At 40.8% G+C, this 24,738-nt stretch overlaps 2 protein-coding genes across 5 annotated transcripts in view; one reads left to right on the forward strand and one right to left on the reverse strand.

Annotated features, from left to right (window-relative positions):
* The window catches only part of Hps3 (HPS3 biogenesis of lysosomal organelles complex 2 subunit 1), a 35,883-nt gene that overhangs the window by 8,626 nt on the left and 2,519 nt on the right, over positions 1–24,738 (forward strand). For 2 of the 4 annotated variants that reach the window (XR_003302366.2, XM_026406617.2), the window contains exons 5-16: positions 2,232–2,424; positions 6,377–6,458; positions 9,230–9,384; positions 11,384–11,492; positions 14,169–14,350; positions 15,133–15,313; positions 16,222–16,455; positions 17,626–17,811; positions 18,281–18,469; positions 19,861–19,968; positions 22,576–22,782; positions 23,389–23,479. Coding sequence is in view for 2 of the 4 variants with exons in the window: in XM_026406617.2 (XP_026262402.2) it covers positions 2,232–2,424; positions 6,377–6,458; positions 9,230–9,384; positions 11,384–11,492; positions 14,169–14,350; positions 15,133–15,313; positions 16,222–16,455; positions 17,626–17,811; positions 18,281–18,469; positions 19,861–19,968; positions 22,576–22,782; positions 23,389–23,479 (1,917 nt within the window). In the remaining 2 variants the exon portion in view is untranslated. Of the gene's footprint in view, positions 1–2,231; positions 2,425–6,376; positions 6,459–9,229; positions 9,385–11,383; positions 11,493–14,168; positions 14,351–15,132; positions 15,314–16,221; positions 16,456–17,625; positions 17,812–18,280; positions 18,470–19,860; positions 19,969–22,575; positions 22,783–23,384; positions 23,480–24,738 lie in introns of those variants that run through there. The other 2 variants (XR_003302367.2, XM_026406618.2) reach the window with 2 other exon arrangements.
* The window catches only part of Cp (ceruloplasmin), a 46,270-nt gene continuing 39,911 nt past the window's right edge, over positions 18,380–24,738 (reverse strand). The window contains exons 19-20 of the mRNA XM_026406615.2: positions 21,286–21,390; positions 18,380–18,466 (exon numbers count right to left, since the gene is read on the reverse strand). Of these exons, the coding sequence (XP_026262400.2) occupies positions 21,287–21,390 (104 nt within the window). The 3' untranslated portion in view covers positions 18,380–18,466; position 21,286. The remainder of the gene's footprint in view (positions 18,467–21,285; positions 21,391–24,738) is intronic.

A 24,738-nucleotide genomic window follows, 5' to 3' on the forward strand; every position in this document is an offset into this window, starting at 1 on the left:
CACCATGACCTAACTCTGAACTCGTCCTGTCTCACTCTCAGCCCGCTGATTGTTCTCTGTCGGTGGAGGAGATATGCCCAGTGAACTTCCTTCCTCAGATAGGCCAAGTGCATTTTTGTGTAAGCTCTTTAATTCCTGTTCCAGGTTTAGAAGGTACTTCCCTCAGATCTTGTAGGATCGCATTCAGGTCATTCAATGTGCAGCTTAAATGTAACCTCACCACTGGGGACGTCCCTGACCCCTCAGTTTAAGTATCCTTGCCCTCAGACCGTGGAATTTTCTTGTTTGTCCTCCATGCCAAGCCCCATTACTAGAACACAGCCTCTGCAGGCAGTTCCTGTGTCTTGTGCTTTATTGTGTCCCTAGAACTCAGGACAGCAGCACTTTCGGTAGGTATCTGATGAATACTCACCGAATAGACAGATGGGTGGTATGTGTGAGCTGGGCCCTAGAGGAGAGGAGAATTTTTAGAAGATGTGAGGTTCTGATAAGATGTTACCTAAGGAAATAAGCACGTGCAGAATATAAAATTAGGTTTGTTTGGACATTAATGAGCAGTTCTGCTTGACTAGAGCTTAAAATGTGTAGGAAAGACGAGGGAGGGAAAACTGGACAGTTGACTTCGTCCAGTTGTGGAGAGTATAGAATTGGGCTTTTTACACTAACGGGTGTCCTTGAAGGTTGTCAGTAAGAGGAGTATTTAGCGGGGGCGGGGGGTACTTTGGTTATGAATGATTTCCAGCAGTTAGTGAGAAGACAGCACAGTGAGCCCCTGTGTGCCCATGACAGTTTCCATAGTGATGCCCGTGCCAGTCGCCTGCTCAGACCAGGCTATTTGATGTAAACCCTAGTGTTGATAGCATTTCATCCTTAAAATTTCAGCATATGTCTCTTAAAGGAAAGGATTCTTTTACTTAAACTCACAAGTACCATTTCACATTTAAAATTCATCAGATAGCTATGATTCTTTTGTTTGAATCAGGCACATAAATAAGTAAGGTCCATATTTTGCAATTGATGGCAGTCTTTTAAGTCTCTTAATACGTAGGTTCTTCCTTTTTATCCTTTTTTCTTTGTAATTCATTTAGCAAGGAATTGAACTGTTCCTGTAAAATTTCCCACATCCTGAATTTGCCAGTTGACTCCTCACGGTGTTATTTAATATGCTGCTGTGTCCACAGTATTTCCATGTGAGTTGGTAGTTAAATCTGCACCATCCTGTGTGCCTCAGCCACATTGCTACTGAACACTTGAAATATGACTAGTGTAAGTTGAGATAGACTGTAGGAGTAAAATACACCGTAGATTTTGAAGAATCTGTACAAAATTATATAAAATATCTCCTTAATGTTTTTGTCTATTGCTTGTTCAAATGATAACACAATGTTACTAAAAATTTACCTGTTTTTACATTTTTACTTTTTTTTTGGTGTGTGTGTGAATTGAACCCAAAAGTGCTTTACCACTGAGCCACATCTCCAGCCCCTTTTATTTTTTTTATTTTGAGACAGGATCTTGCTAAGTTACTGAGGGTCTCACCAGGTTGCTGAGGCTAGTCTTTAGCTTGTGATCCTCCTGCCTCATTCTCCTAAATTGTTGGGATTATGGGCATGTGCCAACACACCTGGCTCTTTTTACTTTTTAAAACTATGATTGCTAGAAAACTTTAAGTTATAGATGTGGCTCACATTATATTTCTTTTTTTTTTAAGAGAGAGAATTTTTTAATATTTATTTTTCAGTTTTTGGTGGACACAACATCTTATTTTATTTTTATGTGGTGCTGAGGATCGAACCCAGCACCCCACGCATGCCAGGTGAGCGCGTTACCGCTTGAGCCACATCCCCAGCCCACATTATGTTTCTGTTAACCATATGGTGTAGACTCAGGCTTGATCAGAATAATAATATTATTATTATATTATTATATTTTTGTAACCCAAGTATATCTGTTGGAAAGCCTGTGGTCATCGGGTGGATTTTTGTGTGATGTTAGCAGTCATTGATGATTAATTTAGTTCTGTTCATTTATTAGGGGTCCCAAAATGGTGATATTCTAATTCTGCCACTTCTTTTTCATTTCTTACTGGTATTTTCCCATAAAGAACAACTTCCCCTTAGCAACTCTTTGGTTACCCCTTGAAACAGTTTGCATAGAAAAGTCGAGGTATGGATTCGCTCCCCTTTTCTGACTGGATTTATGGTATTTATTTCTTTCATTTTTGAATGCAGGTTCGCTTACTTCTGATGGAAAAAATTTGTCTCAGGAAAAAGAGTTGCTGAGTCTCTTTTGCTTTTTCTCCCTACCTCATGTGGGCTATCTCTACATGGTTGTCAAGTCTGTTGAATTAATGTCAATCTACCAATACCCTGAGAAGTCTCAGCAGGCCGTGCTCACGCCACAGTTTTTACACGTCATCACAAGGTACTATTGCAGTTTACTTGCTGGCCTTTGAGTCACTTATTTTTCAGTAAGTGCTGAGGTGCTGTCTAAATCTTAAATGAGAATCATGTGAAGCAGAATAGAACATTGGAAGTTCATACATTATATCCGTCTTTGCAAATCTGTCCTGATGGCCTGTGGCTGCCTTTCCAGTGTTAAAGAGTTGGACTCTGGCTTGTCTTTGTTTTGTTTCCTTAGACTGGATAGGTATCTTTGTGAAACCTGTGGGAACCAGTCTAAGGTTCCTCATAAAGGAGATTTTAATGGGGAATTCCAGTGGGAGTGAATGGGCCAGTCAAGACATCTCTTCAGGTTCCTTGCGGATTTCCTTTTCTCATTTCTGTCATATTCTTTCAGTGTGAATCAAGTTATTTCAAGTGGTTTAGAACTGTGAAAGGACAGAAAGATGATCTGATTCTACCCCCTGATTGGTATAGATGGGAAGTGTTCACAGTGAGCTCAGATGAGTGTTCGCCAAAGTCAGGCACTGGTCAGTAGTAGTCGTCTTCTCTGTTGTCTTGCCCCAGTATGCTGGCATGTAAACTGGTTCTGCAGCAGGAGTTTGATCTCATTTCCTTTTATCTCAATAGCAAGTGATGCTTTTGGTTCTATTTCCTGTTTTTGGAGTTCAGATTATATTGAGGGCACTGCTTTGGACCCTCTGGCCAAGCAACCATGAATAAGATACACCATCTACTAAAACAGTATAAGAGGTCAGAGCAGAGACACATAAAGGGGGCACATACACTAGGGGATTTTTGGAAAATATCTTAAAGCTTTGTGAAACTGTAATTTGTACTGGGAGTATTAGGGAAAGTACTTTTGACTAGGTCCCGTGGGGCTGGTTCAGATAGGTGGTTGTGTTTGAAGCTAGGCCTCAAGTTAGTTAGAATTTGATGAGTGGAAATTAGAAAAGATGGGTATTATAGGTAGAAGGAAGACTATAAACAAAGGCTGTGGTTAGTTTTTTGGAAACATTGGTACTTAATTGCATAGGATGGTGATTTTTTTTTTTTTTTTTTTTTTTTTTTTTTTTTTTTACTGGGCAGTAAACCAGAATCTCCAGCAGGTGCTACAGTGAATCCAAACTGCATAGAAGCCATGTGGGGACTCTGATCCTCTCCTGGGGGCTGCCTGCCTCTCCTCCTGAATTCTAGAACTAGGAGAAACACCATCCCTGGGAGTATGTTTCTAAAGTGAACATCGTGGAGGGAGCTAGTTGCCCCAACTGTCAGGGTGCAGTGATGTTCCTAACTAGGAAGAAGCTGAAGAGTACATAGGTGGTGGGAGTAATGCATGAGAGTGCACTCAAGGCTTTCAAATCAAACTGAGGAATTCTTCAACATTTTAAGTGGAGAAAGTGATATGACCAAAGTATAGCATTAGGAAAATTAATGGTGGCCTTTATGGAGGTTGGATTGACGTTGATAAATAAGCTGTCAGGATTCTCAGGAAAGGATGCTAAGGGGCTAGGGCTGACGAGGCAGCGGCTGTGAGAGGAGGAGGAGTGGATGGGAGAGGATACACATACACAGGAGAGTTGCTTGGGGTCTTGGAATGATGGGGATAGGGGAGGCATGAAAACCCCATCAGGGCTTCAAGCAGCTGAGATGTGGGGACAAAAGAGATGCCTGGTTTAGAGATTTGGGTTTGAGATGCTATTGGAATATTAAGAAGAAATGCTAAGTAGGCTTTTGGACACATAGAGAACTATAGGTAAGGGTAAAGAGGTCAGCAGAGAAGTTTATTACCATCAAAAACGAGATGCCTCTCAAAGCAGGGCGTATGATCCCAAGGGTGTGTAGACAGGGAGAAGTCATCCCAGAACCAAACTCTGGTGAAGGTTCCAAGAGCAAGAGGAGGAGGAGCTTGAAGGCTGCAGAGGAACCTAGGAAACTGCAGCATCTCAGAAGCCAAGGATGGTGGAGAGAGAGAGAGAAGGAATAGAAATATTACATTCTGCCCTCAAATGCAAAGACCGCCCATCGTTGCAGTGACAGTGAGTGGATCCCCAAATTCATGCCTCTCTTCTACGTCTAAGTCGGGAACTAATTTGGAATGCTGAGTCCAGAAACAGTATTAAGAGGGTTTGAAGGAACTTTGAGTTTCTGGGTTTTGACTACCTCCAGGTTGGAAATCATTGGGGCTTTTCTTAGTATCAGCACCAAAAGATACTCTGATAGCATTAATTTGACTGTGGAGCCATTAGACATTGGAATAGTAGTTGTTTTGAGTAAAGTCAGATTCTTACTAAGGATCTCGTGAACTCCTATTTTTTTTTAAGTCATTTAAAAAAGTGAACTCAATTTTATATTTCTTAATTTTATCTAGTAGATACATATTTTAGAAATACCTTGTGCCATAAGTTTTTGTCTTGAAAAGTTTCTGGAAGGTAGGTGTGCTTACGTGTATCTCTAAAAACAGTTTCCTTTTGTTTGTTTTTTTTTTTTTTTTAAGGATCAAGGAACAATATAAAATCATGTAAAACACCAATCTTACAGAAATATGTGCGCTGGAATAGCCCTTCTCAGGCTCACGCACCAGAGTTGATGCTGCCAACAGTCAGTATGCACTGGTCCAGCTTTTCTTTTGCGCTGCTGTGAGTTACTTGGTAGAAGTGGATCACACTCCACCACTGGTCAGCAGCTTATAGTTCTACTTGGCAGCTTACCTTGAACATCTTTCCAGCTTTCACTGCCCATTTCAGTTAATTTTATTCTTCTGTTAAACTTCTGCTCCTGTTGTTGGTATTCAGCAACGGCCAACAAGCCAGATCACCAAACCGGGTTATGGTAGGCAGAAGTGAGTCACAGGCCCCTGCGTCTTCACCTCCAGACCCCAAGGCCATTGCTGTTTGTGGTTGTAGCTGTGCTCACTGCCGTTCTGACTACGGGAGCTTGCTTTGCTCCCCATTCTCTATCTGCTTCTCAAGGTTGCTAACTGCTCCAGATTTGTAAGTGCTGGTGCTGCTGTCCCGGTCACTGGGATGACTCCAGAGGTCATTTCCACTGTGGAAATGGACAGTGGCAGTGGGCTGAAGCAGAGGTGGAAGTGCTAGCAGCTGAAGAGCATCCTGGCTGAAGCTGTTACTGCTGTTGTGCAAAGTCTCCCAACTGTGACAGGGCGGGGTACCTTCTCTGATGAAGAAGCCCTTCTGCTTTAGAGGTCCTGTTAGGTGTGCTCTGGTCCTTCACTTGATTATGCCAAGGTGTTCATGGTGACTTCTGCTTTATAGTATGTTTTTAAAAGTCTTGTGTTCCCTCTACAAGATGTATTTGGTAGCAATTTCTCAGTAAATGGTTAGCTGCTTTAATGTCAGTATTGGTGTTGATGACATCTGGCTCTATTGGAGCCTGGGATCTAATTGGCTCAGGAGCCTGGGATCTAATTGGCTCAGGCCTGTGCCAGAATGAACCTTGCTCTAGGCTTTAAAGCACTTCTGAGATGGCTTCAGTCTCATTTTCGGTTTTACTATTGATTTGTGTGTCAGCTGGGTGCCCAGCTCAATCCAGGTGGAATTTCATCCTGAGATGGGTGGGGTAGCACGACAGTCAGGAACAGGTTCTAATCTTCGCCTTGATAGTCACCCATCTATACCTTGGGCAGAGCCAGGGACATCATGTTGTCTGGAATGAGGACATTGACCTGGATCCATGGTTGTTCCCCAGGGTGTACGTCACTCACACAGGGAGCTTTATAGAAATATGCATGTCTAGGTTTGACCCCTGGAGATTCTGCTTCAGTAGGGCTGAGTGGGGCCCCGGAGTGCCGAGACACTCTGCTTCTCCAGAAGCTTCTCCCTTGTCAGCATTACCAGTGCTCATGTCTTTTCCTATTCCTGCCATTGCTCTCTGCCTGCGCAGCCCTCCCCATGGTGGTGGGCACGCTGGCCCTTGGCCTCCACTTTGCTCAGTGCCCATCTCCTCTTCCTCAGCAACAACCTGCAGTGCTTCACGGTGCGGTGCAGCGCAGCAGCCGCTCGCGAGGAGGACCCGTACATGGACACCACCCTGAAGGTGAGCATGGGCTCGTGGTCACAGGGAAGACTGAAGATCACAGGGGAACATGAGATGCTTGCAGATGTGCTCCTGGGCCTGAGCCTGGCGAGGACCTTGAGGCTGCCTTATTTATTGGGTCAGAACTTCGGGGTGTTACACAGTAAGCACTTTGCAATTTGTGGTTCAGCTGACAGTCTTTAAGATTGCTTATGAGCATTTCCTTCACAGTTGTTTAGTACATAGTTTTGTTTTTTTTTTTTTTTAAAGAGAGAGAAGAGAGAGAGAATTTTTTTAATATTTATTTTTCAATTTTCGGTGGACATAACATCTTTATTTCATTTTTATGTGGTGCTGAGGATCCAACCCAGTGCCCCGCGCATGCCAGGCGAGCGCCTTACTGCTTGAGCCACATTCCCAGCCCATAGTACATAGTTTTTAAAGTTTGGAGAAGAACATGTGTAATGTAACCTCAGAGAGTGGATATCATGCCTCTGTATACTATAATTTTGTATTCTAAACAAATATCGGTTGCAGTTGTACAGAGCTATTAACAGAACAGTCCAGATAGCAATATACTCAGAGCACAACATTGAAGAAGATGCATTAAAATGATTTATTTATACTATTATCAGATTTTATTTATTTTCCAAGCACTCGGGAATCTTCTATACTTAGTCTAGAAGTTAATGGATATATTAGATCAATAATCTCATTTTTGGTAAGAAGTTGTATGCTTAGTCTTAGAAAAGCACTTACCCACAAAATAAGTGTAGGCAATTTCAGCCTGAACTTCTGACCCTGAATTTCTTTTCTCAAAAATACACTCACTGATTATTTGCATAATTTTCATTTATGTTATTTTACCTCTGAAGTATAAGCTATTTAAATAGATATTTGTTATGAAAACACATGCTGTGCTGCAAGAAACCCCCAAATTGTGATGACCCATTTTTCAGAAGGTAGATCATGTCTGCCTGGTACCTGAAGCTCACAGCCAGGCTGTGTTAACCAGCGGATGCCCAGGGTGTCTAAGGTGCTCGGGCTGCAGTTTTTGTGGCCCAGCTTGTGATAAGTGATTGTATTTTGTGGAGGGTGGGCTCTGGGTTCTCAGTGACTTCTGTCGCCATGGCCTGCCTGTTGTTTCCTGGTGCTTTCCAGGTTTTCTGAGTGCCTTCAGCTGCCTGGGAAATGGAACCACAGATTCTACATGCTTCTTGAGCATGAGATGCATGCGTGGGCTTTTCAAATAGGACATTATTTATAAGATAAGGGGTATTTCCCCAGTAAAAAAGGAAAGAAAACATAGATGAAAAATCTTCTGTTCTTGGCTCTTCATCCTTCTCTTCTCTCCCACCTGTCTTGTCAACCCTCAGAGAGACCTGGACTCCCACGGGGTGGTGGTGACAACTTGGGCTTCTTGATAGATTGAAGTTGGATCAAACTACTTTAGAAAACAGTCACAATGCCATGTCTTCCTAGGGTATGAAACCAGAGGGAAGGAACAGGAAGAGACAAAGGGGAGGGTGGCAGCTGGTGGGGCACTGCCTGGAGGCCAGTGAGGTGGGAGAGGGGAGGTCAGTGGTTATCCCAAAGCATGGCACCCCTTTCCTGCTGCTCTACCAACTCTCAAATCCTCGATGCCACCTGAATGAGCACACAGCTCAGCCCACTTGAAACTGTGGTATCTGAAAAAGAATTCACAGCTTCAGGGTCTGGTCCGAAGTGCTTTGTGGTTGCGTGTGTGTGGTTGTGTGTGGTTGTGTGGTTGTGTGTGGTTGTGTGGTTGTGTATGTGTGTGTTACTGGAAAGTGAACCCAAGGCCTCACTCATGGAAGCATTCCCAGCCCTTTTTGTATTTTATTTTGAGATAGGGTCTCCCTGTGTTGCTCAGGCTGGCTTTGAACTTGAGTTCAAAGTGGCCAGAGTGGTGGCCACTGTGTCTGGCTGTGTGTGGTTACCTCCCTTTCCTCTGAGGTTCTGGCTTTTCCTAACTAGCCAAGGCCCACTTAACTATTTTTATGAATGAAAAAAATTCATCTAGATGTTTTCCCAGCCACTTTGCACAAAGGGATGACAAAGATGGCCTCAGAGGCTAATCAGCGTTATTGAAGCAGAAGGGGCAGGGATCTCTCCAGAAATCTCTTCTCCAGAAATCTCTTCCATTATCTTTGTTATCCATTCTGCTTGACTCAGTCCCTGCCTGTTCCAGGGACGAGCAGACAGGCTCATCCAAACATATAAGCATTTTTTTGGATGGGGGATGGAACCCAGGGCCAGGACTTTACCACTGAGTTGCATCCCCAGCTCTTTTTCTTTTGAGACAGGGTCTTGCTCCGTTGCCCAGACTGGCCTTGAACTTGCATGAGCATTTCTTGCACACATCCACCAGCAGAAAAACAAAAAAACAAACCAACCATTTTATACACTTTACATGCTGCAGAAGACCCTTCTACAGTGTCTGACCTTATCCGTTTCGTACACCCGGAGCCACCGGTAGTGGGCAGGTTGTCAGCCAGGGCTGCTCTCCTCAGGGGCTCCTGCAGCTCTGTCTGCATTTAGTCAGCAGCCAGTACTGGGTTCGTTGATTCGTTGATTGAGTAGCTCTATTAAATAGATGGTTGGTTACATAGACTCAGATAACCTCTTCACTCTCTTAGGAATAGGAATTCGGATTTTTGGGAGATTGTGGGGAGTGGAACATATTTTACCAGACAAGCAGACTAATGTTTGAAGGTCAATGTTCATGCGCTTTGTTCCGGGTTACATTTGTGATTTTTTTCCTTCTCTAGGCTTGCCCACCTGTCAGTTTGGATGTCTGTGCTTTAAGAATACAGCTTTTCATAGGCTTGAAAGCCATCTGTCACTTTAAAAACCACATCATACTCTTGACCAAAGCAGAGCCTGAGGCTGTTCCTGAGAGAAAAGAGTCACCCAAGAGGCTTCTGTAAGCATCCCCCACCCCAGATACTCCTTCCTGTGTCTGGGATGAATCTTACCTGGATTATTTTGTGTGTGTCTTACTTTATCTTTTTTTTTTTTTAAATCAAAACTTGGAATGATCAGCTGGCTTTTCTATGATGTTCTTTTTCTGGATGAAATTAAGGAGGTTCTAAAGATCTCTGTGATATCCTTTATAATTCACCTTGGAACTTTCAAAAGAAAATGAATTATAAAATACTTTCAGTAAAAATCAGTGGTATTTTAGAAAAGGATTTAAAAACATGCTTTTCTGTATAATTAAAGGGAAAGACAGAGCCTGTGCTCCTAAGCCAGACTACAAGGCTTTTTGCTTTTTTTTTTTTTTTTAATATTTTTTTTTTGAGAGAGAGAGAGAGAGATTATTTTTTAATATTTATTTTTTAGTTTTTTGGCGGACACAACATCTTTGTTTTACGGGGTGCTGAGTATCGAACCCGGGCTGCACGCATGCCAGGTGAGCGCGCTACCGCTTGAGCCACATCCCCAGCCCTTTTGCTGTTTTTTTTTTTAACTTTTCAGCAATTGCATTTTTAATTACTGAATGTTTTCTAATATTGGCAATAGAAATTAAGAACATGTTTCTCACCTGAAAACATATCCATGATCTTTAGATAATTGTGTATCTACCTTAAAATAAAATTGTATTTTTAGCTGGACATGGTAGTGCATACCTGTGATCCCAGCCACTTGAGAGGCTGAGACTGGAGGACGGCAAGTTCAAGGCCAGCCTCAGTAATTTAGCAAGACTCTGTCAAAATTGAAAAAAATTGCATTTTCATAACATTAATCTCTAGTTAACTCTTAGGTTTTCTGCTTTCACATTGTTCAGAGTAGAACACTTAGTTCCACACTGCTAATGCTTCTATTTGATGTTTTCAACATTGTAAATTTAGTAGTAAGGAATATAATCTAATATGAACATTCCTCTAAGAAAATTTTAATCGGGAAAGAAATCCATGGGGGTGAGAGAGCATCTAGTGTATTTCTAGTCCAACACAGGTGTATACTTTTAACATGCATTTTTCTTTTTTTAATTGTTTGTGCCTATACTTTGTTCCACTAGCAGGATATGGTCACATTCTAAGCATGCATGCAATGGACTGAGACTGACAGATCCTAAAAGCTTTAGGGTGAGAAGAGAACCGATTTGTAATGCTACACATTTGACATTTTTAAAGTAAAGTATTTTTAAATGATTTTTAAATTTTTAATTTATTTGAAAATCCATTTGATCAAAAATTCTCAAATAGGGCTGAGGTGGTGGCTCAGTGGTATTGTGCTTGCTTAGCATATGAAAGGCACTGGGTTTGATCCTCAGTACCACATAAAAGCATAAATAAATTAAATTTAGGGAGTTGGGGTTGTGGCTCAGCAGTAGAGTGCTCGCCTAGCATGGGCGGGACCCGGGTTAGACTCTCAGCACTACATAAAAATAAATAAATAAATAAATGAATGAATTTTTAAAATTCTCAAATATTTTATATTGAAGAAAATGCCTCACAGTGAAAGCAAGAGTTAATAATATTGTGCTTTAAATCTTAAAATCATGAGTCTTCTGCATTTTCCCAGCAGTATAAATGTTTTGCATGTACATTGTTTCTTTAGATTTATGGCCTATGGCTTGTGACTTGACTCCTGACAGCCACCTACAGGGGAGAGCCAGGCACAGGAACTTTCAGAGCCTGCAGGAGTCTTGCTGGTTGTTTTGAGCTTATTGCTCATTTGAGCATACTTGAAGAGTGAATTGGAAGCAACTGGGTTATCAATACACAATAGTTACAAACTACTGAATGCTGTAGGCCTGTGTAGTATTGTGAAGTAGTGTTCAGTGAAGATCGACTATACAGCTAAGCACTGAAGAAAATACTGAAAGTTATGTCATGGTTATCATATGGTACCTGATACTCACCATTTAAAAATAACATGTTTTATCTTATAGTTCTTGTCCTTTGTTTTGCTTTTAGTTCTAGGAAAGATACCAGTGTTAAGAACAGAATACCGCCCGCAGTCGAGGCTGGGTGGAATTTGTACATTGTGAATACCGTCTCGCCAATGCAACTCTACAAAGAAATGGTAACTTTTTCAGACTTTTGATTCTTATTTGTAGAAATGTAGAATGAAATCGATGATCACACATTGATTCTAAAGACCATGCATTCAGGATGCCACAGACACCAGCGTCCAGGCTCTGACAGGGGAGTGTGTATCTTTCTTGGCTTTGTTATTTTCAGTTTTGACATGTGAGAAGCAACTAGAAATTCTCTTCATTGAAATCAAAAGTCCTTTATTCATCCCACTCTCCAAGGAGGATCATGTGCCAATCTAAACATCCATAGACTTTGGCTTTGACTTTGAACCCTAGTAAAAAGAACCATGAATGGAGGTGAAAAGAACCTAAGACCATTTATCCCTATTTCACTCTTTTTTCTTTGGAATATCATCATAGTATCCTGGGCACTCAGCCCCTGCACTGCAACTCCATTGACCTTGAAGGGGCCAGGAGCAAGCATCCTCATTCCTGTTCTAAGAGTAACAGCTTTTGCTCATCCCTAGTGATTTTTTTTTTTTTTTTTTTTTTTTTTTTTGTGGTACTAGGAACAACCCAGGGCCTCAGTCAGGTGAGGCAGGTGCTCTACCACTGAGCTACATCTCCAGCCCACCCCACTCCTGCATTTTTTTGACTTTTATTTTGAGACAGGCTCTCCCTATTTTACCCAGACTGGCCTCAAATGTGTTATCCTCCCGGCCTCAGCTTCCTGGGTAACTGGGATTATAGGTGTGTGAGATCATGTCCAGCTTCCTGCCATTTATAACTCTTTATTTTGAAATAATTTTCAAACTTAGAGAATGTTCCAAGAATAAGACTAATGTGGAGAAAACCTGTTTATTCCCCACATAAATTCACCCACACCAACATTTCACCCACTTTCTTCTTTTTCTCTTTGTACTCTTGTGCTCCCATTCATTGGGAGGAATATTTAGTACCCTATAGCCTTTTGTCCCTGAATACATCAGGGTATATTTCCTGAGAATCAGAATATTCTCTTGTGTAACCATAGTGTAGTCTGATGCTTCAGTAAACTTTACCTTGATACTGACCCAGGTATTGTGTAAAAGCACCTCCAATGCCCTTCAGCCCAGGATGCAGTCTGGGGTCAGGGGGTGTATTTAATCATCGTGTCACTTTAGCCTCTTTGGATTGGAATATTTGTATAGCCTTTCTTTTTATTTTATGACATTAACATTTTTTTGAAAAACACGATTTCCCCCCTCTACCTTTTTTTATTTTCTTGAGAGAGTTCTGCATTTTGGGTTTTATTAGAGTTTCTTTCATGATTAGATTCAGGTGATGCATTCTTAGAATATTGCATAGATGGTGTGTTTTATTAGGGTGTCACAACTCTAGGTGCAGGATGCCCATCTGCCCCTCACTGGAGACATTAATTTTGTTAATCGGGTCAATGTGTTGCCTGATTTGTCCCTGGCATTTTGGTGGGGTGGCTTAGGAGGGAGCATGCATTGGATTTTTTTTTCCTTTAGTGAGTTGAAGGTATGAGAAATCCAGATGTGGGAGTTGGAATCAAGTGGGCAGTTGGAAATGTTGATCTAGAGCTCAGAATAAGATGAGTAAGCTCTGGCTGAGGACAGACATTTGAAATTAATTTTATAAATAACACTTAACACAGTAAAGAAAAAAGTGTTTGAACAATAGCAAAGGACACATGATGTCAGTTGGCCCATGTGGTCTCCTGTTCGCCCTCCCCGGACGCAGTGGTCATATCCCAGTTTGCTGTTTATTTCCAGAGATATCCTGTGCAGCTGTGTCGGCACGTATGTTGTTTTGTAAAGTACATGACTGGAAGCAGACTACCTACTTTGTTGCTTTACATTTTTTCTTAAAGAATACCTCTTTGATATCACTGCATATCAGTAAGCCTAGGACTGCTTTCGTTTTGCTTTGTTTTCTTTTGTTTTCTGTGATTCTGGGGGTTGAACAGTGTCTCCAGCAGTTTAATGCTGATGATCATCTCAACTTTGTCCTGCCTGTTTACTCTTCTTAATTGAAGGTCACAGACTCCCTCTGGACAAGCTGATTGCTTATTGACTCAGATGGGCTGGTGAAGGTTTTGAGCCCACTGTGAGCTGAACTTAAACTCATCAGTCGGAACTCAGGGAGGGACACTGTCTTAATATGAAAGGGTTAAATCATAGAACTTCCAAAAAAAAAAAAAGATAACTATTTCACACGTTTACTAGTTTTATCAAATTGAGAGCAAATCGTTGCTGAGTTATCTGCATTATTACTATTACAGCATTCTTTGGACCTCGTCATGCTTAAAGCTATTTAACAAGGCAGTATTTACAATCAATCATGTGTGTACTAAACTGGCTCATGGATTGTGGAGGAAGAAAACATCAACTAACTGCTGACTGAGAGATACATAACCACTGATTTATTTACTTTTAAAAGCATTTGGGCTGGGGATGTGGTTCAAGCGGTAGCGTGCTCGCCTGGCATGCGTGTGGCCCGGGTTTGATCCTCAGCACCACATACAAACAAAGATGTGTCCGCCAAAAACTAAAAAAAAATTCTCTCTCTCTCTCTCTCTCTCAAAAAAAAAAAGCATTTAATATGCCTCCAAATTAATATTGTTAATAAAATATATAGTTGTAAAATAGATATTCTTCAGAACTGGGCCTTTTGGGTGTCTTTCTTTAGCAGCATTGACTTTGTCATCTGGGCTTCAGGTCGACTACAGCAACACCTACAAGACCATAAAAACCCAGAGCTGCATCCACCTCCTCAGCGAGGCTCATCTGTTGGTGAGGGCGGCCCTGATGGATGCTGGCCAGCTAGAACCTGGAGAGAAAGCAGAGCTTTTGGAAGCATTTAAAGAAAGCTGTGGGCACCTTGGAGACTGTTACAGCAGGTTGGTGACGTCTCTGGCAACCTTGCTGCAGAAGCCGTCTTGTGTTTTGGGTGTGCTTGCCAACTGCTTCATCTCTGGTAAACTGGGGACATGTGCTTGCCAACTGCTTCATCTCTGGTAAACTGGGGACATGTGAGAGGAGGTGGTTCATTTTTCACTTACTTCACAAGCATTTATTGAGCACATGCTGGGTACCAGGCTTAGAGATACAGAGATGAATGTGACCCATTTCCTGTCTTGAAAGAATCACAGTTTGCTAGATAAGCAGTAAGCCTTAAGCTATGAGTCTTCCACCACATGACTTGGGACATTTGAAGGTTGTTTTCAGGCCTTGGGGGCCATGGCTGGTGAGAACACCCCATTGCTTGCTTACTGTCTATGAGCTAAGGGAGAGGTGTCAGCAGGACAGGCTATGGTTTTAGTCTTAGTAGTCAGTGCTTTGTGATGTCAGAAGGGGAGCCTGCGATGAAGAGTGACCCCCGTGAGTGATTGGAAACTGATAAAACAGACTTTGCCTACCTGTGAAGACCATTGTTTTTAGAGACAGACACATCACGAATATTAAAATTCATCTAATGAATTACTTTTTTTCCAGATTATAAGCATGCAAAAAGAAGCTACACTGGGTAGAATGATTTGTAAAGTAAAACTCAGGAGTCTGTTCCAGTTCATGATGTCATTTGCAATTAATGTCTTTGGAAACGTGATCTGTGTTATTATTGGCATGGTCGGACATACAGACTTATAACCCACAAACTGTGGTGTTTCTTTCCTCCCCTCAGACTGGACACCCAGCATTCCCACCTGGCCTTGCCGTACTATAAGATGTCTGGCTTGACCTTGGCTGAAGTCTTGGCGCGTGTGGACTGGGCAGTGGACAGTGAACCACAGAAATACGAGAAGGGATTAATCTTTTATATTAATCATTCACTTTATGAAAACCTGGATGAAGAACTAAGTGAAGTGAATATTGTCTTTTATTTAGTTATAGCAAATATTTTTCACTTTTCATATTAATAATTTATTCTGTATCATGTAATTTAGGAGGCAAGTTCCAAACATTTTCCTCTTTGTTTTTCTTCTCTTAAAAAAAGTGATGTACCTTTGTCTTCGTGCTTGGAAAAGACCTTCTGGGCCATTTCTCACACCTCCTCAGTGTATAGAGAGGGAGATGTGGTGCTTGAGGACCTGCCTGGTGATGGCAGCTTGTCTTGTAGAGTAACAGGGTGGCCCTGCCCTGATCCTCATCTACTGTCCTCCCCACCTCCTGGTCACTCCATTCTCCAGGGGTCCAAAGCTTCACTTACAAACTCAGATTTGTGACCTTAAAACATTATTAAGGGTTTTTTTTGTTATTGTTGTTGCTATGTTTTGTTTTCCCTCTTATGTGTTTTGAATATAGTTGGAAATTGTGATACCAAATGTTTTGAGGGAGATGAAATTTTCTCATAAAAATTACTTCACTGAGTATATTTTTAATTATGCTATAGTCTTTTATTGTAGACTTTTAAGTGTCATTTAGTGAAACATTTATTTTCTTCCTCTGAACTCCTGTTAAAATTAGAAATGTTGGTCACATCTCTGTTGCGTATTTCAATGCTTTTTCTTCTTTAGCTTTCAGCAAAGAGATCACTGCATTTCAGGTCTCCCATGTATCTGAATCATTTCTTCTTTAATCATAACATAATACTATAATTTTATTTTTAATTGCTATATTTGTCTCTGGTGTACCCGTAGGTCTTCCAGCACTTAGGAATTCTGAAGTTCTTATACACACGCACACACATTCACACATGCATACACACACATATATTTGCTGATTTTGTTGCTTTCTATTCGCTGAATGGCCTTTTATTTTGTGCTCCTCAAAGGAATTAGCAGCAAAAGTGGTTCAGATGTTTCACGTGACTGAGCCGAAGCAACTGCCCCATGTTCTCTGCAGCCCTTCCATGAAGAATATTAATCCTTTAACTGCCTTGAGCTACCTGAACAAGTTGGATACTTATGGATTTGCCTCAATCCTAGTGACACTGACCAAAGCAGCAGTGGCTCTGAAAATGGGAAATATCGACATGTACAGAAATGAAATGAAAAGCTATTCAGAGGTACGGAGACTGCCTGGCCTTAACAGCAGTCTTAATAGCAGGCTGAAGGTGGTAGTCTTGAGGTGTTTTGCTCTCTTTGGCTTCTTTTTAGCTCATATTTTCTTAGTTGTAATGGAAAATAGACCTAATATTAGAAGAGAAAGTGGGACTTTGGATCTAGCAAATGAAAAAAATTCAACTGATAAATGGTAGCAGTGGGTGTGCAGAGACCTTTCGGCTCAGCATTGAGGACATCCAGAGCACTGTGCTTGGCTCTGGGGGCTCTGCCTGGAACCAGCAGTCTGATCTGGTGTGAGAGACAGAGTGTGCTCACCAAAAATGGAGCACAGGGTGTATATTTAAGGATAGAAAAAGGAGAGTAACAATAAGCCCTAGGTATTAGTAGATCAAAGATAGCCTCCCCTTGGGAAAATCAAGGGTGACGTTAGGGAGGATGGACATACAGTTGGTACATCGAAAGAAGAAAGTCACTGCCTTGGAAAAGAGATCATTTAGGCTCATGAGTCAAAAATGGTAATGGAAAGAAAATTAGAGGTAGTGTTATTTGAGCTCTTAACGATGTCCCAGGCCCCTTGCATGTGTCATTTTACTCAATTCTTAATGCCATGAAGTCGATGCCCTTGTAACTTTGAGTGGCTGAGACAGCTGGAATACAGGGCCTCAACACCTTGCCCATGATCACGTCGTGGATGGTGGCAGAGTGAGCCATGAGTCCATAGCCTGGTAACCTGTGCGCGCAGGCTTCTGTTCTTGTTGCCGGACTCTGCTCAGATGCCCACAGTATGACTGGTCTCTAACATGAAAAGAGCTGCTTTTTTGTGATAAAGTGAAAACATTAGGGCATCTGCTTTGAAGAGAAGCCTTCTAAGAAAATAAATTTTCTTTCCATAATTTTGAAAAAACTTTAGTTTTTTTTCCCAAATTAAGTAGATCTAAATGGAAAGCTCTACAAAACTTAAATATCTCAAAATTAAACATTAGTAGCTTCTGTAAGACAGTTAATGATGTCCTTCCTGAGATAGAAACTAGTCTTTGTAGTTAAGAAAAAACTGTGATTAAAGTCAGTTATGAACAGCCCAGCCTTGACTCCTGAGTGCGCCAGGGTGTATCTGAGACACATGACCTGAATGAAGGGCACACGTCGTTCTTAAATTCCTTTTTCATCTGAAGATGAAGTTGGCGTGTGGCTTCATTCTGGAACCTCGGCTGCTGATTCAACAGAGGAAGGGACAGATGGTTCCAACCCAGCTTGCAGCACACCTGAGAGAGACGCAGCCTGGCTTGCTCGTGGCTGCAGTCCTGGGCTTGCAGAAGAACAACAAAATCGGAATTGAAGAGGCTGATTCTTTCTTTAAGGTTTGTCACGTTAAATATGTAATGTTTCTGGGTGGGGGCTGTGGCTCATTGGCAGAGCCCTTGCCTCCCACGTGTGAGGCACTGGGTTCGATCCTCAGCACCACATATAAATAAACAAATAAAGTATTGTGTCCATCTACAACTAATAAATATTTTTAAAAAGTAATGTTTCTGATGGTTTGATAAAAATCGGTGGAAAAGGGGAAGCAGAATAAGAGAAGTGAGTTTTTCGTTGGTTTATTGAAAAAGCGAATCTAATTAGTTTACATTAAAGTGTAAATTTATGTAAGTTAACTCCATTCTTGCAACCTAGAACCTGTTTCTTATTAAAAATGTCTAAACATTGTTTGTGTGCGAAAGCTGATTGTAAAGTGTTAATCAGGTGGCTCACGTGAGGTGTGATAGCCCAGGGGTGGCTTGGTCAGTATTGTGTTCACCTAGGGCATGGCCTTGTTTCACTGTTTTCAAGGTGCTCTGTGGTCAGGACGAAGATACGATTCCTCAGCTCTTGGTAGACTTTTGGGAAGCTCAGTTAGTGGCCTGTCTCCCAGACGTGGTACTTCAGGAACTCTGTTTCAAGCTCACATCTCAGTACATCTGGAGATTGTCTAAGAGGCAGCCTCCTGACACCACCCCGTTGCAAACATCAGAGGATCTGGTAAGACAAGGGCATAGTACCTTACATTAAGCTCATATTGCACATTATAATAATCTGCCGCCTTATTTTTAATGACTCAGAATAGTGTTCTGTTACTAGATATTTAATTAAGCTGGAGTTAAAAGTACACTTAAAACTGTCTTTGACTGACGTTGCCCAGGTTTTAAATAGTTTTACACTCCAACAAATGTCCCTGCTGCTCCTTTGTTAGGTACTGGCAGTGACATCTCGGTAGTCAAAGCACTTGGGAAGGACCTTTCCCAGAACCACCAGGCCTGTTCCTCCTCAGCAGGGGTCATCAGTGAATAGTGGAACAGAGAAGGGACCTCTGTGGCTCTCCCTGGTGGGAGAGGAGCTTCAGAAGGCCTGGGCGGGAGGCTGCCTCACTGGGCATGCTCCTGTCAGGGGCATAGTCCAGGCCTGCAGCATTCCAGGCCACCAGAAGAGCCCTTCTACTCTCCTGGCTCCCTCCCTTCCAGCCCCTTTGCCTCTCATAGATGCCATGGCTAATGTGGGGTCACAGAAAAAGTCACCAGCTTCTTGAATAAGGGGACCTCCATGGGAATTGTCTTGATAACTGATGGATGATGTTTTGCCTCTCAAGTGTATTAATGAAAATTATTTCCAAGTTTTCTTTAATTCTTTTTCAGTATAATTAGCTTAAGGCAGTTTTTTGTTTTGTTTTGTTTTGAAATTTTTGCTAGAGAGTACCTCCTTGGAATATTTTTTTAAAATATTTATTTTTTAGGTGTAGATGGACACAACACAATGCCTTTATTTTTTTGTGGTGCTGAGGATCGAACCCGGGTTCCATCCGTGCTAGGCGAGCGCTCTAACACTGAGCCACAATCCTAGCCCCAGGAATATTTTTTTTTAAACATTTATTTTTTACTTTATAGGTGGATACAATGTCTTTATTTTACTTTATGTGGTGCTGAGGATCGAACCCAGTGCCTCACGTGTGCTAGGTGAGCGCTGTACCTCTGAGCCACAACCCCAGCTCCCTCCTTGGAATATTTTAAAGTTCAAAATTAAGGAAATATGGGGCTGGGTTGTAGCTCAGTGGTGGAGCACTTGCCTAGCATGTGGGAGGCACTGGGTTTGATCCTCAGCACCACATAAAAATAAATAAATAAAATAGATTGTGTTCATCTACAACTAAAAATTATTTTAAAAAAAATAAAATTAAGCTTATTTGTCATGGAAGCAGTAGGCTGAAACTCCTTTTGGGGAAGGCAAAGCACTTGGGAAAGACTTCCTGTTCCTAGGCTGGTGTGTACCTGACCTGTGATGTGGCAGAGGGTTAACAATCACTTAACTTTTTGTGAGTGGACAAAGGAAGGTTTTGTTTTGTCGTTTGGTGTTTATGATAAATTTCTTTTATCTTTTAGATAAATGCCTGCAGTCACTTTGGCTTAATCTACCCGTGGGTTGATGTCTTGATATCATCTGATTCCTTGGCTGATAAAAATTACAAAGAAGACCTTTCAAAATTACAAGTAAGTTAAAATGCCTCTTGTCCTTTTGAATACACACACAGCAGTACAGTGTAGGTTTTAAATTTGGTAAGATGTCAAGTGTCCCTTTAATCCATGGATCTATAGTGAGCATACTCAGGGGCTTTGGCAGCACTCCTGCCTCTGCCTGGAACTGCAAGCTCTGCCAGCTGAAGTGACCACTATTATCATCTCCAGGGTGCACTTGAAAACACTCTAAATGAAAGTGTGGCAGATATGATGTAGTGGTGTTTTTATGGATGTAATCCAGTTTTAGCATGACTGACACAATTTAGACTGCTCACACTAGTTCATAAGAAACAACTCAAGGTAACCAGTTTACCTGGCTTCTAAACGAATCTTCAAAAACTAGCACCATGGTTAGACACCGTAGATCCTCCCATGAGAATTCTGGCCCTGACAGTATTTCCACTGGAAATGAGAAATGAAGTGTGCATTTCACATGGTGGATCAGGCTGGGCTGCATTATTTATGATTTATTTAACATAGTTCAGTGGCCCAGGGACTGATTATAATTCCCACAGTTGTTTTCTTTGTCCAATGTCGCTTGCCCTCAGAGAAAAATTAAGATTTCATATTAGTAATTCTAAGTTTCAAATTCAGCAGAACCGGCAATCCAGGACTCTTCTTACCCCTGAAGCCTGAGAGCTGGAGCCTGCTAGTGGCCAGTCCCTGGGCATTGCTTCTGGTGTTCTGTCTGCCTTATTTATCTCCATGTTTTCTGTCTCCGAGCTAAGAGTCTTGTGTCTACTTTCCTCGTAGCAAGATCTCTTTATGCATTTTCATTCTCTGGTCGACCCCTTTCTGCTTTTGAGTTTGCAATCCCTGATTTAAGCTCTGGGAACTGGTGTAAGCGTGGTTATTGATGCTACAACCAAATGTCAAATTGGGGATAGAGGTTGGGGAAGGAAGCTCAAGAGACCATATCGCTTATATTCAGTCTCCAAATAGAGCTGTGTTTTCCCTAGAGATGGAGTTATTTATAGTCCTTAAAGATTTTGTTTCTTGTGACAAAGAGACTTCTTAGCCTCAACTTTTGTTCGTCACATGAGCATAGACTGTAAATGTGGTGGGCAGCACCGGGCCTTGACCTCCCACAACATACACAGTAATGACATATTTGTAATTGTATTAAATGCCAGGTAATCAAGGACCCAGTATAGAAATATGTCCATTTTCTTCCATATTGGGAGATCCTATGAGTGGGTGATTATTACCTTATTTCCTCTTTGCCATTTTATTGTTAGGAAATTATTCAAATGAATTATTTATTAAAGTTGCAGAAGAAAAGATACCAACCTTATTTTCCTGGCCATTCTTTGGTAGATCTTTGGAATAAAATAATCATGCTAACTGTGAACAGATAGTTCACATTCCATATTCTCTCATAACTCTGAGAAGATGCTGTAGCAAAAAAAGATACAGGGAGGAGAAATCAAGACATGACTATTTCTCTTACAGAAGATGGGGAAATGAAGATTATCTTGGTGGTACAATAAAAATACTTATACATTTAAAAAGTAAAATACTGCTAAAGTTGCTGAATAATAATATCCTAGTAGAGTTCTCAATACTGAAATACATGCTTCCTGACATTCAGCTTGTGGCAAATGGTGTCAATTTATTTATTTTATTTTTAATTTTTTTTGCAAATGGTGTCGATTTATTTATTTTATTTTATTTTTTTTGCAAATGGTGTCGATTTAAATGACCAAGTTCTAAATAAGTGCTTTAGCTTTTTTATATTAAATTTTATACTAAATTTCATTTAGCTTTATATTAAAATTTATTATTTTAGTGTATCCTCATTATAGAAAATTTGGAAAATGCAGGGAAGTATGAAAAGAGAACAGAAAGTAAGCTTTGCCTTCCCATCCAATTACCTGATGTGCGTTTTGGTGCAGGGCCGTGCAGAGATACTTCCATGCTGCATATACCTGTGTGGATAGTACAGAGCTGGGCATGCTCTGAGCATAGTCTCAAAATGAGGTTTTCTTACTCATCATTTTATCATGAGCACTTTCTCCTTAACTAGCCTTTGGAAACGTCATTTTGATGACTATCTAAAGTTTGACAACATGACTGTACCATTATTGACTTAACATCCCTCCTTGTTGAATTTTTGGATTTCTTGTGATTTTTTGGTTTTGAGAATATGCTTTGCAAACAACTGTCTGTTAATTATTTCTTTAGGACAGAGTCCTAGAAAATTCCCATCAGTCTTAATTTGCTGTCCATTCAAATAAATGAAATTATTTTACATTAAAAGTGATAATTTTCTATTAAACAAATCTTTATTTCTTTAAACTGGAGGTACAGATACAAAATATTTAACACTTCAGCCCACTAAGATTTATTAAATAAGGATTGTATTCATGTGTTCTTAAATGGTGTCCTCCTTCTTCTTTTTATGATAAGTGAGGTTTGTTGCTTTTATTTTCTTCTTTAAGAGAATTCTGAGAATTCTAGCCCTGACAGTATTTCCACTGGAAATGAGATATCATCTGATTCCTTAGCTGATAAAAATTGTAGGTCGTGTTTTAGTGTCTGGATGCCTTGCTCCATAACATTTTGCTTTTCTGTTCCTAGTCTCTTATCTGTGGTCCTTCATTTGACATAGCTTCCATCATTCCCTTCTTGGAGCCACTCTCGGAAGACACTGTTGCTGGCCTCAGTGTCCACGTTCTGTGTCGTACTCGCCTGAGAGAGTATGAGCAGTGCTTGGACACGCTGCTGGAGAGATGCCCACAGGCGGTCATTCCATATGCTAATCACGAACTGAAAGAAGAGAACCGGGTATAAGCTTTTGGATTCTGTTCTTAGGCTTAATCGTGAGAGTGTGCGTTGATAATCTTGTTGCCATGTGTCTGCATTACAGGGACATTTGTGACTTCATAGGGCCGCATGAATCCAGTGAACCTGGGTTTTTAAGGGCGTGGGTTAGATACTGTTAGATGCTATTAAAATGCAGGATGAGGATGATGATGCATTGGCATCTTTGGAAACCTCTTGTTTGGAGATTAAATAGGTGATTGCTTGAAGATTTGGGAAACATAATGCATGATGGGAAAATATTTTCTGAGTGATAAAGTCTTAAGTTTGGAAATTAGAAGAGTTTTAGACTCTAGTATACTTTTTCTTCTTCCTTGTCACCTAAGACATGGTAACAAGACATGTCTAGGCTTCTTCTTGAAAACAGCCACGTGAATGGGTGCATATCAAGTTTTGAAGCTCTTTTAAACAGAAGACAGGCTGTGGATAATAATTCCTTTTATCATAAAATTGAGTTCCTTAACCAAATGATGTAATGGTGCCCCGTGCCTTCCTGCACAGTCTTTTCTCATTGGAAAGCTAAGTGTAAAATGCATCAAACTAAAATTGATTCATTTTTTTCTAAGATAGACTCTGTGGTGGAAAAAACTGCTGCCTGAGCTTTGTCAGAGAATAAAATGTGGTGGAGAGAAGTATCAACTTTACCTGACATCACTGAAAGGTAAAAGTACTTTTTTGACTTGATCGTAGACTTTAGTTTCAATTTTAAATTTGCTGGAGTCATACTTTATCTAGGTTTCTCATGGGAATTTTTCAAGTTGGATGAAGAAGTCTTGCAGAATCATTTGAAGAGCTTATTTTTAGCATCTGTGTGCCTGGATCACATTTGATATTCATTTATCTCTTCTACTCACAGAGCTGGTATTTTAAGTTAATCTTTTCAAATGCTCAACAAATTATTACAGTTATAGAAATTCACAACTTCATGAAGACAATTACATCTTTTATTAATGATCTGAGTGTTTAATTTACTTCATGTCTGAAGCTAAGATTAACAAACACAATTTTAAGTATTGAAGAAGGATGAGTTCTTCCAGTGTTTAAAAGTTGAATGTCTAAATCATACAGTTTTTTACAGCATAGGTTGTCAATTTGAATTTTCATCATTCATACATAGTCATTTATCAATCTTAACGGACATATCATTTTCATTTTCTATGTTGTTGTGTGTTAATGTTACTAGTTATTTGTTGGCCTGACTACAAAAGTCATGTCTATGTTGATTGTAATGCACATGAAATATTAGAAATTGACAGTGTTGGAATTATATTTTCTAGCTGAGGCAATAGATTTTTAAAACATTAGGCAGAGCCAGTGGCCATCAGATGTTGTTTTTCTGAAGATCCCACTTAGTAAACATTGCACGTTTGTGATAGGGGAAGGAGGAGGCTACCTCCCACCAACTCTTTGTCTTCCTCCCTGACTGCTTTGATTTTCAGAAGATGGAAGTGGCAGGTGTCTGATTGCTTTGCCCCACTTGCATCAAAATTAATCACATAATTAATCACTATTAATTAAGATAGTTTTCACGTGGGTGGGTCACTTTCCCACCTTCCTGCAGATGTCCCCCATTTTCACACCTCTGCAACAGTGTTACCTAGTCAAGCCTCTTTCTGGCTCACATCCATGTGCTTTCTTCCCTAACTTACCCATAATCGTTCCTCCAGTGTTTGTGTGTGTGCTCTTGTGTGTGATTTCCACATTGGATTGCAGTGCCTCAGAGCCGACACAGCGTTCTGTCTGCATTTCATGGTGTGCACTCTGCTCAGCAGCAATGTGCTCTCCCACAGGAAACATCCTGTAGCTATTTATTGATTGGAAGGGGAGGTACCTGAAGAACTTCCATTCCATTTCTTAGAGGTGTTCCTGTTGGCAGCTAAGCACACTAAGGGCCCGGATTTGAGTCTGAAAAATTAGAAT

This window comes from Urocitellus parryii, chromosome 2, assembly GCF_045843805.1.
Source record: "Urocitellus parryii isolate mUroPar1 chromosome 2, mUroPar1.hap1, whole genome shotgun sequence".
Taxonomy (NCBI): domain Eukaryota; kingdom Metazoa; phylum Chordata; class Mammalia; order Rodentia; family Sciuridae; genus Urocitellus; species Urocitellus parryii.